The following is a 16,967-nucleotide window of genomic DNA, read 5'->3' on the forward strand; positions in this document are numbered from 1 at the left end:
TTGTGGATTCTTGGTTTCATTTTGTTCTGTTACTCGTAAACGGTAATAACATACTTGTGTTTTCTGTATTCTAGTGTGGAGAATGTTGTAGTATTCTTCAGAAGTCCAATGGATACATGTGATAATAACAGCAAGATATTGGAAACAGCAAGTGATCTCATATGCAATATGCCACCTCATATTGTAAGCCACCAACAAGTGTTGTCTCACTCTGGAGAAAGGCCAATCCATTCTTTAGAATGCAGTAATATATTTTTTCTTAAATCTTCCGTCGAGAGACAAGTATCAACCTGCAGGGAAAGTCCCCAACATCGTACTGCAAGTGGTAAAGCTACACTGTCCATGTCTCTTCATTCAGAAGTGCATAGTCACTCAGATGTTTGGAAACACCAATGTAGTACATGTGGTAAAAGTTTCAAAAAGAAGTTTCTCCTTGATCAACACATTCGCTCTCACACAGGAGAACGTCCTTACTTATGTGAGGAGTGTGGTAGGAAATTTTCCACTAAATCTGGTCTAAAAAGACATCTCCTTAATCATACTGATAATCGTCCAACTGACAAACGTCCATTCAAATGTAGTGAATGCGGTAGAAGCTTCCTTAAGAGAAGTCATCTTATTGAACACAAATTTATTCACACTGGGCAACGCCCTTTCCACTGTACCGAATGTGGTGCTTCCTTTCCTCAGACGTCTAGCCTTCAAAAACACCTGTTCACACATACAGGGGAGTACCCTCATAGTTGTAGTGAATGTGGTAAAGGGTTTATAGATACCAGCAATCTCAGGAGGCACATGGTTACGCACACCAATGTACGAGTGCACTCGTGTAAGGAATGTGGCAAAGTTTTTTCTCTGAAAGATAGTCTTAAAATGCATGTTCTTTCTCATTCCTGTCATCTGAAATCTACTGCTGCAGAACGCCCGTATGGTTGTGATGTATGTGGCAAGAGGTACAGCGATAAGAAGTGTCTTCGCAGTCACCTGCGAATGCACACTGGACTACGCCCGCATTGCTGTTTTATTTGTGGTAAATGCTTTAGTGTAAAGGGCACCCTTACTAGTCATATGGCCATTCATAGCGATGAACGCCCTTACTGTTGTAGCGAATGTGGTGGAACATTCTCTCGGAAATCTTATCTAAAGCAACACCACCTGCGGATACACGCCAGGGAACGTCCACATTAATGTGAAAAAAGTGGCGTGATCACAATAATGGTGACTCCCTCCTCACTCACACCAGCAATGCCGCTGTTGTTATGAATATGGTGCAAGCAATACGGAATGTCGTTATCGGGTAATATTTAATTTGATTTCTACATTGGTTCGTAGTAAAAAATACCCTTGTTAGCTGTGTAATGAAACTGTCCTCATTGTTGGTTTGTAATGTCTGAGCACCTTTCATTTATGGATGGGACTAAGTACTTCAGGCTTGAAAATAGTCGTGTGTTTTTAATTTCATTGCTCCACTGAGATATTTTAAAAATGGTATATTTTCTCCTGATCATTATGGAATGTTAGATTTATTTATTGTTACCTTCCTGCTAGTTTTTCCTTGATAGTTGAACACATAGACGTATATGATCGTGCAATGAATTGTCCTGAACATCATATAAGGAATTAGGTTTTTCTACATTGGTGATAATATTTTCTAGAATAAATTGCAGGCGGATCATTATGCAAAGACATCCGGACACACATTATTACTAATATTTACACCGCATTAACTAGCTAATACAATATTAATCAGTCAGCTAAACATTAAAGGGCATTCATTAACCCAATCATATGCCAGGTAATTAGGAAACATGAAACCACCACAGAGAAGCAAATATTTAGAGACTCATGCACACGCGTGTTCTGACAACACTCCTATAATAATAATAATAATAATAATAATAATAATAATAATAATAATAAAATCGGGAGGTACACTTCAACCCCTTGCACATACAGTAAATTAAGCACGTTCAAGAATGCTATCTATCACATAAAAATTAAAACAACTAGTACAAGAAGATGGACGTTGATCAATAGATGTCACTACTAAAGTGGTAGGGTAATGTGTTATTTTAAGGTTTCATAAACTGACTGAATTTCTGTTTTTTGTGTGTATAACAGTTTGCAACAACTATTTCAAGAAGTTTTCTACTTTTCTCCAAAGATGTCTCTATTAAAGAACTGAGGTCAGGCACTCTGGTGCAAGGTGGATCAACTAGAAATTTTGGGTTTATTGGTTTTCTGAACTGAATTAACTTTCTTTCTTTCTGATATCTCAAGGTTTGCATCACTTCTTACTTATTCTGCCAGCTCTGGTGTCTGACAAATTAGAAATTTTGTTTATTTATTTTTCAGCCATTCAAACGCTTCTCGTACCTGGTTTATCTGCCAATAAATTGAGAGGATATGTCTGCTTTTCGTCCAAAGCCGTCTTGAACCTTTCTCTAAGGAATAAAGACTGACGCCTTTTCGAGCTAACTTGTATTAATCGAAGCATTTCAGACTGTATGTATTAGGAGAGGAGGCGCGGGCCTCATTCATCGGCAGACAGAACATTGGAAATCTTAATGGCCACCGGTTGTTAACTCGGTGGTTATCTCCAAAAGCTGACTTGGGGTGAAGGTTTCCAATCATTAACTATGTAACAGTGAATTTTGTAAAATGTAAACTTTTCTTCCTTCTCATGTAAAAGTTCAAGTAAGTCATAAGTATTTAAACTGAAAACCGGAGATAGAGATTGCGTTACCCTCTCGAATTCCCCGTCAATTAAGCTAGAGGTGACTATGTAACTGTTTTCGCTTGTAAATTGTAACTTCACTTGTCCATCTAGTCACCTCAATAGTGTGGGATTAGCCTCTGCATTGTCAGACCACAAGCCCAGCTAGTGTTTTAATGTCCTAATTTCAAGGAGTGCATGTGTCCGCTTCCATACATTTTGCTTTTGGGGCCAGTGATTGAACTTTTTGATTTCTATCAAGGCCCAGAAAATGGGGACTAGATACTTCTGTATAAACTCAAAAGGTCACTGATATGGTCTTTTAAATTGTAGGTTGTACCTAGAGAGGCCAGAAAGTGTAAAAGTTATTGAGTAATGATGCTCTTATCTCACTTGTAAAAGTTAATGATTGCCTTGAGCAGGCTGTAAGGGTTTGGGAGCATAGTCTCCTGCGTAGAATTGTGGAGCATTGAGGCTCCGTTCTTGTAATGTAATGGATATTTGTGTAATAATGTGTGATGCCTTTTGAAGGCCGTATCTTACAACCGCTTTAGCAACGTGCTCTTCAGTATTGTGATTTAGTATTTCCTGTGAAACAAATTGGGAGATTCGTCTCCTTGCCTATCTAACTAAACGCAACAGTAGTGATGTTGGGACCTTTCTAAATTATGAGCTTGAAGCTCAAATTGTAACTTAGCTATTCTATTATTTCTGATTTTCTATTTTGTACAAACTACCTCTGTACCTGAAATATTGTTGTTTGTAAAAATGTAATATCTGAAAAATAACATAACCTTTATGTTAAATTAATCCTTGACTATTATAGATAGACCCATTCAAACCCACACCTTCTTTCAGCCCTGCGTTCCACACAATACCCCGAAACAATTGGTAGCAGATCGTGGTTTAATGGGTCTAGATAATGCCCCCTTTTGATGGCTAAACATAGAATTTGCTCCAAACTCTAATCATTTTCTTGGCTGCAGGAAATTTGTTCCATTTTGCTGTCAGTATTTGTGGGCCGCGCGAAGTCCTCGCTCCCAGGCACTTGGGCAAGGGGGAATTGATTTATGAGCTAATTAGAAAGGTCCAATCTGGGGGCAGGTTTGTTTCAGATATTGCCAAACTTTAGGAGTCGTTAGAATTTCCTATTTTCATCATGGTATTTGGGGAGAAAGAAATTGATGAGGCTCTATCCATTATCACAGACAATACCACTGAGCTTGCTTGTATAGTTAGTTTCTTTGAAGTGAGAGTTCCAACTGCCAGCCAACTTAAAGGTTGTGCAGGCTAGGCTGTTTCATTTCTAAAAAAGGGCTAGGGACCTTTTGTCTCTAAAATTGGAGGAGGATCATGCTAAGGAAGCCAGTGTCCTATTGAAACACCCCCCTGATATGTCGAATAGAGTTAGTCAATTGTTGACTGGGGCCGCTACTCCGAAAGCCGATCTAGTTCCTATGGTATATTTACACTGACTGACAGAGCAAATGCAACACCAAGAAGGAGTGGTCACAACTTTACGCCAATTGCAGGGTAGACTGACGTCACTGAGGTATGCTCATGATGTGAAATGCGCCGCTGTGCTGCGCACGTAGCGAATGATAAATGGGACACGGCGTTGGCGAATGGCCCACTTCGTACCGTGATTTCTCAGCCGACAGTCATTGTAGAACGAGTTGTCGTGTGCCACAGGACACGTGTATAGCTAAGAATGCCAGGCCGCCGTCAACGGAGGCATTTCCAGCAGACAGACGACTTTACGAGGGGTATGGTGATCGGGCTGAGAAGGGCAGGTTGGTCGCTTCGTCAAATCGCAGCCGATACCCATAGGGATGTGTCCACGGTGCAGCGCCTGTGGCGAAGATGGTTGGCGCAGGGACATGTGGCACGTGCGAGGGGTCCAGGCGCAGCCCGAGTGACGTCAGCACGCGAGGATCGGCGCATCCGCCGCCAAGCGGTAGCAGCCACGCACGCCGCGTCAACCGCCATTCTTCAGCATGTGCAAGACACCCTGGCTGTTCCAATATCGACCAGAACAATTTCCCGTCGATTGGTTGAAGGAGGCCTGCACTCCGGGCGTCCGCTCAGAAGACTACCATTGACTCCACAGCATAGACGTGCACGCCTGGCATGGTGCCGGGCTGGAGCGACTTGGATGAGGGAATGGCGGAACGTCGTGTTCTCCAATGAGTCACGCTTCTGTTCTGTCAGTGATAGTCACCGCAGACGAGTGTGGCGTCGGCGTGGAGAAATGTCAAATCCGGCAGTAACTGTGGAGCGCCCTACCGCTAGACAACGCGGCATTATGGTTCGGGGCGCTATTGCGTATGATTCCACGTCACCTCTAGTGCGTATTCAAGGCACGTTAAATGCCCACCGCTACGTGCAGCATGTGCTGCGGCCGGTGGCACTCCCGTACCTTCAGGGCTGCCCAATGCTCTGTTTCAGCAGGATAATGCCCGCCCACACACTGCTCGCATCTCCCAACAACCTCTACGAGGTGTACAGATGCTTCCGTGGCCAGCGCACTCTCCGGATCTCTCACCAATCGAACACGTGTGGGATCTCATTGGACGCCGTTTGCAAACTCTGCCCCAGCCTCGCACGGACGACCAACTGTGGCAAATGTTTGACAGAGAATGGAGAACCATCCCTCAGGACACCATCCGCACTCTTATTGACTCTGTACCTCGACGTGTTTCTGCGTGCATCGCCGCTCGCGGTGGTCCTACATCCTACTGAGTCGATGCCGTGCGCATTGTGTAACCTGCATATCGGTTTGAAATAAACATCAATTATTCTTCCGTGCCGACTCTGTTTTTTCCCCAACTTTCATCCCTTTCGAACCATTCCTCCTTCGTGTTGCATTGTCACTGTCAGTCAGTGTATCTACGGAAGAGGATCCTAGTAAATCTATTGAGAGTAAGAAATCTGTTGCTATGCAACAAAAATCTGCCCCATCGGGTACTGAGTCTGGTAATCCAAGACAACTTCCACCTTTCTTTTTGACTAATGTAGTATTTGAGCCTGTGCAACTGCCTATGCAGTCACCTATTATGTCACCCGGTTTTAGTAGTTTGCCTCGCACATTGGCTATGTTGCTTAAGGGCATTTCCAAGTTTTCAGTAAATTCAACTAATGAAGTCCTTCCCTTCCTAAGGTTCTTGGCAGAATTTCAAGAAGATGCGCTTGCTTTTGCTCTGTCTTACTCCCAAATACTTCAAATTGTTTACCCTTATTCTGTAGGCGTCCTCTGTGACAAAATAGTTAAAGCAATAGCTTATCGATCATCTATAGAAGACTTTCATACCCACCAACTGTCTAATTTCATTCCGGCTGGAGGCATGTCATCGTTAATCCAAAAGTACGACTTAAGTGTGCAGAGGTTGGACGAGAACCTGGCAGACTTCATTTAGGATATTAAGTTTTACAACAGGGTACTCGCTCTTCATTTCCCTGAAACAAAGCTCGATAGCTGCAGTCGCTTAAGTGCGGCCAATATACAGTATTTCGGGAGATAGTAGTTTCGAACTCCACTGTCGGCAGCCCTGAAAATGGTTTTCCGTGGTTTCGTATTTTCACATCAGGCAAATGCTGGGGCTGTACCTTAATGAAGGTCACGGCCGCTTCCTTCTCACTCCTAGCCCTTCCCTGTCGCATAGTCGCCATAAGACCTATCTGCTTCGGTGCGACGTAAAGCAACTAGCATTTCCCTGAAGACCAAATTGTGCAGACGATTGTTGAAGGTATCTCTCCGCCCTATAGGTCGTATCTATGTTTCGCATCTAGACCTCAAACCTTCGCTGAATTAGAGGCAAAGTCTGTGTTAGCCGAAGGATTAAGATACGGCGATACGTTACGAGTCGCCAAGGATCCCCTCCGTCTTTTAAGAGTTCTCGGCCACCACCTCGCTGAACATATTCCACTCGTAAGTGTTATGCATGTGGATCAACTGAACATCTTTGAAACAAATGCCCCTTGATAAAATCTAGTGAGACTAGGAACGGAGAAGGTTCATCTCAAGTTTGCTTTAAATGCGGCACATTGCTCATATTGCCAAGAATTGCACTAGTCATAACTACACAAAATCTTCCTCAACTTCTGGTGCTTCCTCTGCTAACCCTGATAATTGGAAATGACTAGTGTCATCGGCTGAGTCAGCATGTTCACCTTCCGAGGCTCATCCCCCATTAAACCAAGCAAAATTTGTTAAGGGTGACATGTTTTCTAATTTATCATTTTAAGGCCCTAGAGAATGCCTCAGAATTGTGGCTGGGACCCCAGGATTCGTGCCATTTGTGAAATTTGTATTAACGAACCAGTCTCGCCTCTATTAGACTCAGGAGTGTGAGTTCCATTATTTCTGAGGAGTGGTATTCTAAATTTTAAACTTCTTGTAAATTTCCAGACTCTTGTTCCTCTTCTGTTAAATGTGTTTCGGCTACTTCCACTCCATTAGAAATTTTAGTTTTCATTTTGGCTAAAGTTCGCATTTCAAAGGTTACTTGGAGAGTGAAGTTGTTTGTTGCTAAACAGTTGTCTTGTCCTGTAATATTGGGGGCCGATTTCATGTCTAATACTGGTCTTGAACTCGACATTCAGAGTAAGTCTTGCGACTTCAGGTTTGCTAGTAACTGTAATATTCCCCTTTTGAAAAGTGATTGTGTGTCATGTTCTTCTGCTTTGCCTAACCAGAGTGAGATATTGTTAGATCTTAGGCATCTACCTGAGGCTCTTAAGGAAATTATTGATCAGATGTTTCGACCTTCAAAGCCGGCGAATTCATCGCCTATTTTTCTTGTGTCGAACCCCCAAGGCGGTTTTAGGCCTGTCATTGATTACAGGGTTTTAAACCATAAGGTGGTGTTACAATCTGCGTCCCTTCCTGATCTTCACTCTTGTTTTTCATGGTTTCGAAAGGCCAAGTTCTTTACCATCCTTGATCATAATCAGGCATATTAACCAGATATCTCTAGCAGAAGAATCGAAATATCTAACGGCTTTTGGCACGGACTGGAACTTGTATGATTACAACCGCGTGCGTTTTGGGCTCCTCACGGGAGCAGCTGTCCTTACCAGACTGCTAGGTAGGATCTTCTCTGATAACAAATTCGAATATTTTTATCACTACCTCGATGATGTCGTGTTTCCTGAGACCACTGAAGAACATTTAGATCATCTGAAGGAAGTCCTCAATCGCCTTCGGAAGGCTGGGTTGACTGTTAAACTATCTAAGGTAACTTTTGCTAAGCCTTCTATGTCGTTCTTCGGGCACATTTTGTCGCCCGATTGTGTTTCCATAGACCATTCCAGAACTCAGGCTGTTCGTTACTTCAAGCCTCCTAAGGACATCAAAGGCATTGCCAGGTTCATAGGCGTGGTGAATTTCTTCAGGAAATTTATTCCCAACTTCGCTGACAGGGCGTCGCCTCTGAACATAGTGCGTAGGAAAGGCGTCAAATTCCAATGGGTGCTGTCGCAGCAAGCCGCTTTTGAAGACCTGAAATTAGCTCTTTTTAACGCCCCTATATTAGCTATGCCAGATTTCTCTAAGAAATTCATAGTCCAAACGGATGCTGTTGCCACTGTCCTTCAGGAAACCGAACTCGGAAGGCGGCCCAACAAATAGGACCTTATTTGCTCAAGAAGCCAAATATTCTATCTATGAACTTGAGAGAATGGCAGTATTGTTTGCCTTTATCTCGAACATGTCAAATTTGAATTAGAGACGGATAACCAAGCCTTAAATTGGGTATAAGCTAGGCCTCGTCGTACTGGACGTATTGCCCGTTGGGCTGTCAGGATCTATGCATTTCAATTTGATGTAAGCCACATTAGAGGATCAAAAAATGTAGTTGCTGATGGACTAAGCCGCATTGAGACCAGTGAAGAGGAGGATAGTTCTTCTCTTCCCACGCCCCTTTGTGTATGATGATATTCTGACTGATACCCCTATGTCATTTCGGGATATTTAGAAATATCAACGTGATGGCTCCCATTCTCTTCTGGGGAACATATTTCCCCTTATGTATTGATGAACAGCGTCTTATGTCGCCCTTCGAGACACGATCAGAAGATGAAAGTAGTGGTTACAGCTCTGCTTGTACCCAGTATATTCAAATACTATCACGATGCCCCATTAGGAGGCCATTTAGGCATATTTAAAATTCGGGAAAAGATCAGAGAGATGTTTATTTTAAAAAGTATGGACGGTGAAATTAGATAAATGGTTAAAACTTGTAAATTTTGCTTACTTAGTAAGCCCACCTTGTCTACTAAGCTAGGGCTATTGTCATCGAATCAAGCATCTCGCCCCATGTGGCGTCTATGTATAGACTACGTAGGACCTTTCCCCCAATCAAAGGAGAACGGTAATATATTCATTCATGTATGTGTAGATGGCTTCACTAGCTTTTCATGGTTGTTTCCGACTAAGCTGGCAACCCTTCAGTCAGCTATTTCTTGTCTTAATAGTATCTTTGCTTCTTTTGCCCCCTGTCAATGTATTGTTTCTGATAATGCTAAGGCTTTCACATCTAACTTATTCCGGAAATTCTGTTTCGACCTGTCCATTTCAGTAGTGACGTCTTTTGATCAACGTCCCAACTTCTTGTACTAGTTGTTCCAATTTTTTTTGTGATAAATAGCTTCTACATATTACCCTCAACCATCTCTGGAGGAGCGGGTCAGTCGTAATCTTCGATCGGCGTTGATCGCTTTTCATAATGAAGATCATTCCAGGTGGGATACTTCCTTGGATTGCTTATCTTTTGACTTAAATTCGGATGTTCATGAATCTCACAAGTTTACTCCGGCATCTATCGTGTTCAAGTTTGTTCCCAACACGCCGCTCTCTAATCATTGGTCACTTAATGAAATATTGCCAGAGGCAATAGATCCCGATATTATTAGATATCTCTGGAAGAAGGCAATGAGTTACCTTAAAGCTTCTCATGAAATGTTAGAGAAAGATATGGTCGTTGACGGGGGCCCACCAATTTAAAAGTTGGAGATCAAGTAATGGTTAAAAATTTCGTACCTGCGGGCAAGCTTGCCCCAAGATTTCATGCGCCGTGTATTATTTTTTTATTTCTTAACCCCTGTCACTCTATTGGTCAGCAACCCAGCCACGGAGAGGATATTTAGAGTTCACCTTTCTCAGGTGAAACTAGTAAAAATTCCTAACTTTACAACATAAGCCACTAAATCTTGGCAGTAACCGAAGGTTGTTTTTCTTTTTTTTGGTACCTGTAGCGCACCTGTCCCGGGTTCCAGTGCATAACAATTTATTTTGACTGGCTTACGAAGTGGCTGTAAGGATTTATTTGACGAGACCGTTTACCAGTCCCTGGAGTCGAAGTCCATCGCCCCTACTTGAGTCTTTCCTCGGCTTGCTCAAGAGCTTGAGTACGTGGTATGTCCGGAAAGGGGCTTAAACTATTTAATTCTAAGTAGGGGGAAAGAGTCTCGTGCATCAGAGGAATACTTATATACCATTAACGAGGGGAAAATCATTCATTTTTGCACAAACACCTTTAATTAGCTAAGGAAACATGCTTCACACAGAAATGTCAGGATATTTACATATTCAATAACATTAATTCATAAATTCGGTTTGAGCTTTGAGTGTCCTTTTCTGTTTCTTATCAGATTAGCGTTTACTGCGTCATAACCTTCATATAATTGAAAATACATCGAAAGGGCGTCCCCTTCCAGAACTACTTAGCACACGGAAGATCGAATCATATATTAAAACACTTTATACACATCTCCCACAAAGGCATCTGATTTATCATACGGAGTCTTAACCCCTTAAGCGGGGAGCTCGGTTCACACCAGCTCACTCTCAGGTGGGGAGCGATTTCCCTGATTGAAGAAAATATTTATTTACTTGATTAAAAACAGTCTTAGACTAAAATGAACTATGGAAGGGCCAAAGAGAAATATTTACTTGAATATAATATATTTAATTCTTGACAAATTCTATTATTTTAATTCTTCAATACTTTGTGCAAAAACGTACTAAGTGCTTTAACACTGTGATATCGAGATTGCTTCTTCCTGACAGCAAAGCTCTGGTATTTGTTTATGCAGTGACTTTCACCTGAATATTTTAGGCAGTTTACTATCAATCTCTGTCTGGAAATAAATGTTTCTGTATATGTAAATCGTAGATTTACAAATTTACATATACTTAAAAGATGTGCAATGGAATAAATTATAATACTCAGGAAATTTTCTGTTATGTTGGCTAGCGCTTTCGAGGGATCAAGTTTATATAACCTCCTTACAATTACCAAGTGACATAAACGGACTACATTACACTACAATACAGGTAATATTTACAGTATTCACAGTGTTATGTCTTTTACAGCTGTTCATCATGATACACACGGAAGGAGGTCATGTTATATAACCTGTCTCGCCTTCGCATAATTTATATAATTCCATTCCGAAACGCGATCGTTTTCTTGTTATGTAAACTTTCCACCCTAGCCACCCTTTCCATAGCAAAGGTTTCTCATCAATTGACATTATACCATCACGGTTATAAGCTTCCGAAAATTTTACTAACAGGTGGTCAAATACTGGATTTATTTCGTATATTTTTGGAGGAAGTTGTGCATTATTCACATCATTGTCAGAGATATGCTTAAAGCTGTGGAGGAAAATATAATAATTTTATTGGCTCCAAGTCCCACTAACTACGTTTACGGTTGTCGGAGACACTGAGGTGCCGGACTTTAGTCCCGCAGGAGTTCTTTTGCATGCCAGTAAATCTGCTTACAAGAAACCGACGTATTTGAACACCTTCAAATACCACCGTTCTGAGCCAGAATCGAACCTGCCAAATTGGAGTTGGGAGGCTGGCCAGGCCACTCAATCTGGCGAGAAAAATCTCTTCTGTTTCATCAGCTCATATAAAATAGGCGAAGTGAACAAGCGATTGCGAGACATAGTGTCCTAATTTAGCTTTCTATACAATCCCCTGCGGCAACAGTATGTCCATATGAAGCTTTATGTCGTCCTTATTTGTTCGGAAACAGTCTTGATCTCGATTCCTTTCTTTTCGTCTTACAAAACTGGGTTTTATGTGCGATTTCCTGCTCGGCATCTTTTGTCTGTTCAGCTATGTTCTGGAATATCTCGTCATAAAAAAGTGATTAAAATATTTCGCTCAGTTTTGTTTTCCATAAAAAATACTCTCTTTACATCACGATGGCAATTTGGATCAAACCGGGAATTGCTTTGTCTTGTCGCGAGCACCGATTCGCAACACGTCCTTCCGTGGGAAATTATGGGCCGAGCGCATCGAACGGGATTCGATCCGTGACCTCCCAGTCAGAAATCCCTAATACTCATGAGTAATTTAAGTGTAATATATAAAAGGAAGATACAGCAAGAAACAGTGGAAGTGAATGAGTAAGTGTAATAGAATATCAGTGCAGTGAATAAGTGCAGAATTGAAATTATGATTAAAAGCATTTCTTAAAGCTAGTCTCAACTTGGAACATTTCAGTGAGCTGACAATGAGGCAAACTTGTGCAATCAGAATATTGGTCAGAGAAACAAGTAAACAGACTACGAGGTCATAGTTAGAAGCCTTTAGAGGGTGGACCAGGAAAAGCAAACCTGTTGTTGGTCACGTAGCAAGGTGCCCTGTAAAAATAAGAACGAATGCTGTGGTGCAATGATTATTTCTAGAAAGAATCTCTGGAAGGTCACCAGTCACATGTACATCCATGAGGCGGGTGGGACCACACTTGAAGTAACCAATAGGAAACTAACAGATCAGGGATGTGAGGGAACATAGTAGTAGGGGATGACATGTTCCAGAAGCTCAGAGAAATGATAAAGGGGAGTGACAAAGCAGCCTGTAGGTCATTCGGTGATTCTTGGTCATTCGGTCATTCTGCGTCATTCTGTCAGTAGTAATTCTGGTGTCATTCAGGGAGTTATTCTATTAACATTGGAAAGGAACGTTCTCTTGGGAAGGGACGGACAATAGATTACTTGCCAGAGAAGAGACTCTGTAGAATAAAGTCAGTGAAGATAGCAGTATATGAGGTTAGTCAGATTAGGCAGTAGTTGGGCATGCCGTCAGTATAAGAAGTTACTCAAATTAGGCAGCAATTAAGACTGTCAAGCAGTAGAACTGGTTAGCAGTGTTCCACAGGGTAAAGTACAGAGACAGTGCATAGAGAACTCACTGAGTGTTCGAAGGAGACTGTAGCTTCAGTTAGTATTCACCTTAGAGTTCTGTGTTCGAGTCCTGATACCGTCCGGGAAGATTCAGAGGAACACCACAACGAGGATTCACGAGAGAAGCAAGAAGAAAGAAGCTTCAAAACCCGAGAAAAGTATCAACTAGTTAAGAAACTTTAAAGACTGAAGGGAATTTATAAATGTTGTAAAGTGAATCATAGAAGTGTGTGTATTTTCCAAGGAAGTCAGAGACTGATAAACTGGTTATTTAAAAGTAATATCGAGAAGAGAATAATTACAAGTGTGATGTAATATTATTGGAAGGGTATATTTGATAGTTTCTTTAAATAAATTAGACTAAGAAATTAAGGTGTCAGAAAGTGTCTTATATAAACGTCAATCTGATATTCGAACCCAAGTCCTCAGCCTGTCCTGTTCATAGAATACGACAGTCTATTTTCAGTATAAGTTGATAAAGAACTTGCAATGGTTGTATGGTAATTAGTATTATCGTCACAACTGTCACTGTCATGATCGTTACTTGAACTGGAATCGAACACGTGTTGTCTCCTTTGCGTCTGCTGAACATTTGCATCAACTACGCCCAAACCCTGTATATTCGAGCCTGCAGTACGTAATCCAGGTAATTTCCTGTCACTTACGAATTCCCCTTCGGCAGAACTTACTTCACTAATATCAAAATTCTCCCCACTAAATTCCAACACTTCGTTTATCAAGACCCGTAAGTCATCTTCCTCTAACAGTGGGGGCCGGTAATTCGTTTTATATGTATTTTAGCGGGAAAATGTAAGAAAAAGGATCGAACAGAACACTGGTCTCAGCAGTTTGGACGGAAATTAGAAAATATTACGGATGCATACGATAATAAAATGTCGTGTAACTCGCGATAAACACACACTCCATTCGTGAAAGAAGGGGATAATAAATCAGATCACAGTGTCATCAGAGAGGTCTTTTCAGTGTCATAATCACTAGAAATCCCTTCAACAGCAATATTATTACGTCCAAGGGACGATTAGGCGATGAACTAAAGCTTCAGCGCGGAGTTATTAGGCCTTAGGTCGTTCTTTTTTTGCTAGGGGTTTTACGTCGCACCGACACAGATAGGTCTTACGGCGACGATGGGGTAGGAATGGCCTAGGAGTTGGAAGGAAGCGGCCGTGGCCTTAATTGAGGTACAGCCCCAGCATTTGCCTGCTGTGAAAATGGGAAACCACGGAAAACCATCTTCAGGGCTACCGATAGTGGGATTCGAACCTACTATCTTCCGGATGCTAGCTCACAGCCGCGCGCCTCTACGCGCACGGCCAACTCGCCCGGTAGGTCGTTCTTGCCCGGACTTCAGTTGCGTTCTTTATGTTGCAACTCATGGATGACACATTGGTATTGGGAGATCATAGTTGAAAAAATTAACATCGGAGGGCAGACTCATCCGGAATACGCTGCTGAAAAGAAAATAAACCAATGCAGGCAGGCAACTGAGAAAAAAGTATAATTTGAATCGGCGGATATATCCGCGTTCCCCAACGAGCAAGCGAATTGTAGCCGCGTATCTCGCCGCATCGCCCACCCAACGGGTTAACTCCTCATAACACTGCTTCATAGGGATTACCTATACACTAATATGACACACGACCTTTCGAATTCAACGGTGTCCTTCAAATAACAGACATACCAATCGACAACCAATAGATTACATCATATACCATATAATACACTCACTGGAAGAAATAACACAACGCACTGCATTGCATCTCCATGACAAAAAAGACAGGATCTTGGCATGGTCCATCTCAGTTGCTACAGATGGGCAACAGTCTCCGTCGGAACCTGGGGTCTTGAACCCAGGACTTCGACATGTGGGGTGAAATAACCTGAAAACCCTATAACGATTTTAACTTTAATTATACTCAAATAATAGAAAGATGGGAGGATTTCATTCATCTATACTATCTGGAAGTTATCGACGGTGTTATTTTCTTAATTTATGCATGTCTCCGTTATACAAGAAGAAGAGAAGAACGAACTAAATGTGCCTCCCTTCTCAAAGTGGTGAGCGTACCTCGTTCGGGGTCTAGCTTCCCTCATCCCCCTCATAAAACTGTCAAGCGAGTCGACCACGGACATTCGCTCGTTCCCTTTTTTCTGGCAGAGCGAAGCTCTAACCTTTACCTCCCGTTTCTCAAATATTCAAATCAACGCAAAGACATTCTTTCTCTTCAACACACTAACGCCTCAGCGTAACATCAAATATTAGCCCACCTTTGGCTTCAATAATTTTACTCACGAGGCGGCATTATACATCGCCATATATACATATACATCAACAGGGGAGTTTACATATTTAATCACCACTGTATATTCAAATTTGCCAGCCTACCAATCAAATACTGTCTTCTCAATCCTCATATCCCGAGGACATGCATATTTAAGGAGAGGACTCTAACCTTCAGGATAAAGAAAATTCACAGTTAATCGCGATCTATGTCATTGAGTTACACCCCACAATTGGCTCTTTGTCGCCTTGGAGTACCCAGTCTTATATCTATACAGGAGGAATTTCTACCATTTTTGTGAAGTGCCATCCAGAATAGCTAATCGGGAATTCTTGTGATGACTCATAGCATTTAAACTTAGCCTTGGACGATCAGATCATATTACGAAATTGTATTCCCTTTCATTTACGTCACGTCACCTGTAAATTCTACAAGGGCCTTATTAACTACCATGCACTATATCCCCTAATTAATAAAGTGAGTGGTTCAAGCCACGAAGAAAATCTCACAGAAAAATCTTACTAACTATAATCCTCTGAAACTTGTGTTATCATCAAATAGTATTCAAAGTATTCACATGCGAATGATTTGCTTCCCTACATGTGACTAGCTATCATGGAAAAAATTAAAATGTACTCAACAATCAGATGTCTGCAATCAGCATTCCTCAGGGGGCACAACCAGGGTTTTTACGCTGTCATCAGGGCGTCCGCACTTGTGATGGCTTCCAAAGTCGTCCTATGTTGGTTCACCTGCATGTTGGTTGGATCCTCGTCCGGCGCCAGGAGCTCCAGAGTATCCCTGATGCGTTGGAGTGACTGTACAGCGGACCGCTCACCAGGCCTCTTCAAACCTGAAGTTCTCGGAGGTCAAATATGCAAATGAGGAAGAACTATTTTTTATAAATGCACTAATTATGTCATGCATTATAACGTTGTCATGACTAAGGGTACTCATAGATTCAAGTATCCTAGCCCTATATCGATAATTTGTCCTGCAGCTTGATATCGATACCTTCATTTTTTCATACACTAGTTCTCCACAATTAGTTAGATCTCGGAGTACCTCACACAGACCGGTCGCACTCACAGGATATGAATATTATGTATTAATTTATTTTTATCGGTCATCAATCGACCCACTCCACTTCACTAATCATTGATACAGTATACAACTCACTGCGTGTGACAGAATACGGAGGATACTGCCCGATCTACAAATATGATGTCTGATAAACCGCTCACTGTTAGCGTGGGTTCAGGCCTCACTGTAACACTGTGATCGAACTATCTCTTTATTGGATTACTTCCTTCCTTTAACCTCGTTTATATATATCACTATCAGCCATATTCAATCGTTTTTACGATGTGGCCTCTTTAAGTCCGAAGCAAGAAGGGACCCTCTGAACCGAAGGTCAGGACGCTGACCATTCAACCAACGAGTCCGACAGAATGGTTCTCTGCATGATAAATCCGCAAAAAATCTCCTCATTCATCGAAGTTATAACTCGAAATTATCTATCAAGTATTTCCGAGTTATTTATGTTAATACTCTCGAAACAGTTGACAGCTACGCATTGGTGCCACTAGATATGTAGGTGAATACATGGTGTGATATCGTCTCGTATGTTGAGACGACTTCTTTGAGGCTGTTTCGTGACCTCACTTCTCAGTCATGTGACATCTTGCTAGTTCCAGCTCTCTCGCTCAGAGAGAACGAACTCCACTCACAGGCGATTGTACTCCCTG

The 16,967-nt window shown here is 41.8% G+C and overlaps 1 protein-coding gene across 1 annotated transcript in view; it reads left to right on the forward strand.

Moving 5' to 3' along the window:
* Nucleotides 1–3,452, forward strand: part of LOC136866605 (gastrula zinc finger protein XlCGF57.1-like) — a 65,227-nt gene extending 61,775 nt beyond the window's left edge. Inside the window, exon 5 of the mRNA XM_068226925.1 lies at nt 75–3,452. Coding sequence (XP_068083026.1) covers nt 75–1,188 — 1,114 coding nt within the window. The 3' untranslated portion in view covers nt 1,189–3,452. The remainder of the gene's footprint in view (nt 1–74) is intronic.
* Nucleotides 3,453–16,967: the final 13,515 nt, after the last annotated feature.

Source organism: Anabrus simplex, chromosome 3, assembly GCF_040414725.1.
Source record: "Anabrus simplex isolate iqAnaSimp1 chromosome 3, ASM4041472v1, whole genome shotgun sequence".
Classification (NCBI taxonomy): Eukaryota; Metazoa; Arthropoda; class Insecta; order Orthoptera; family Tettigoniidae; genus Anabrus; species Anabrus simplex.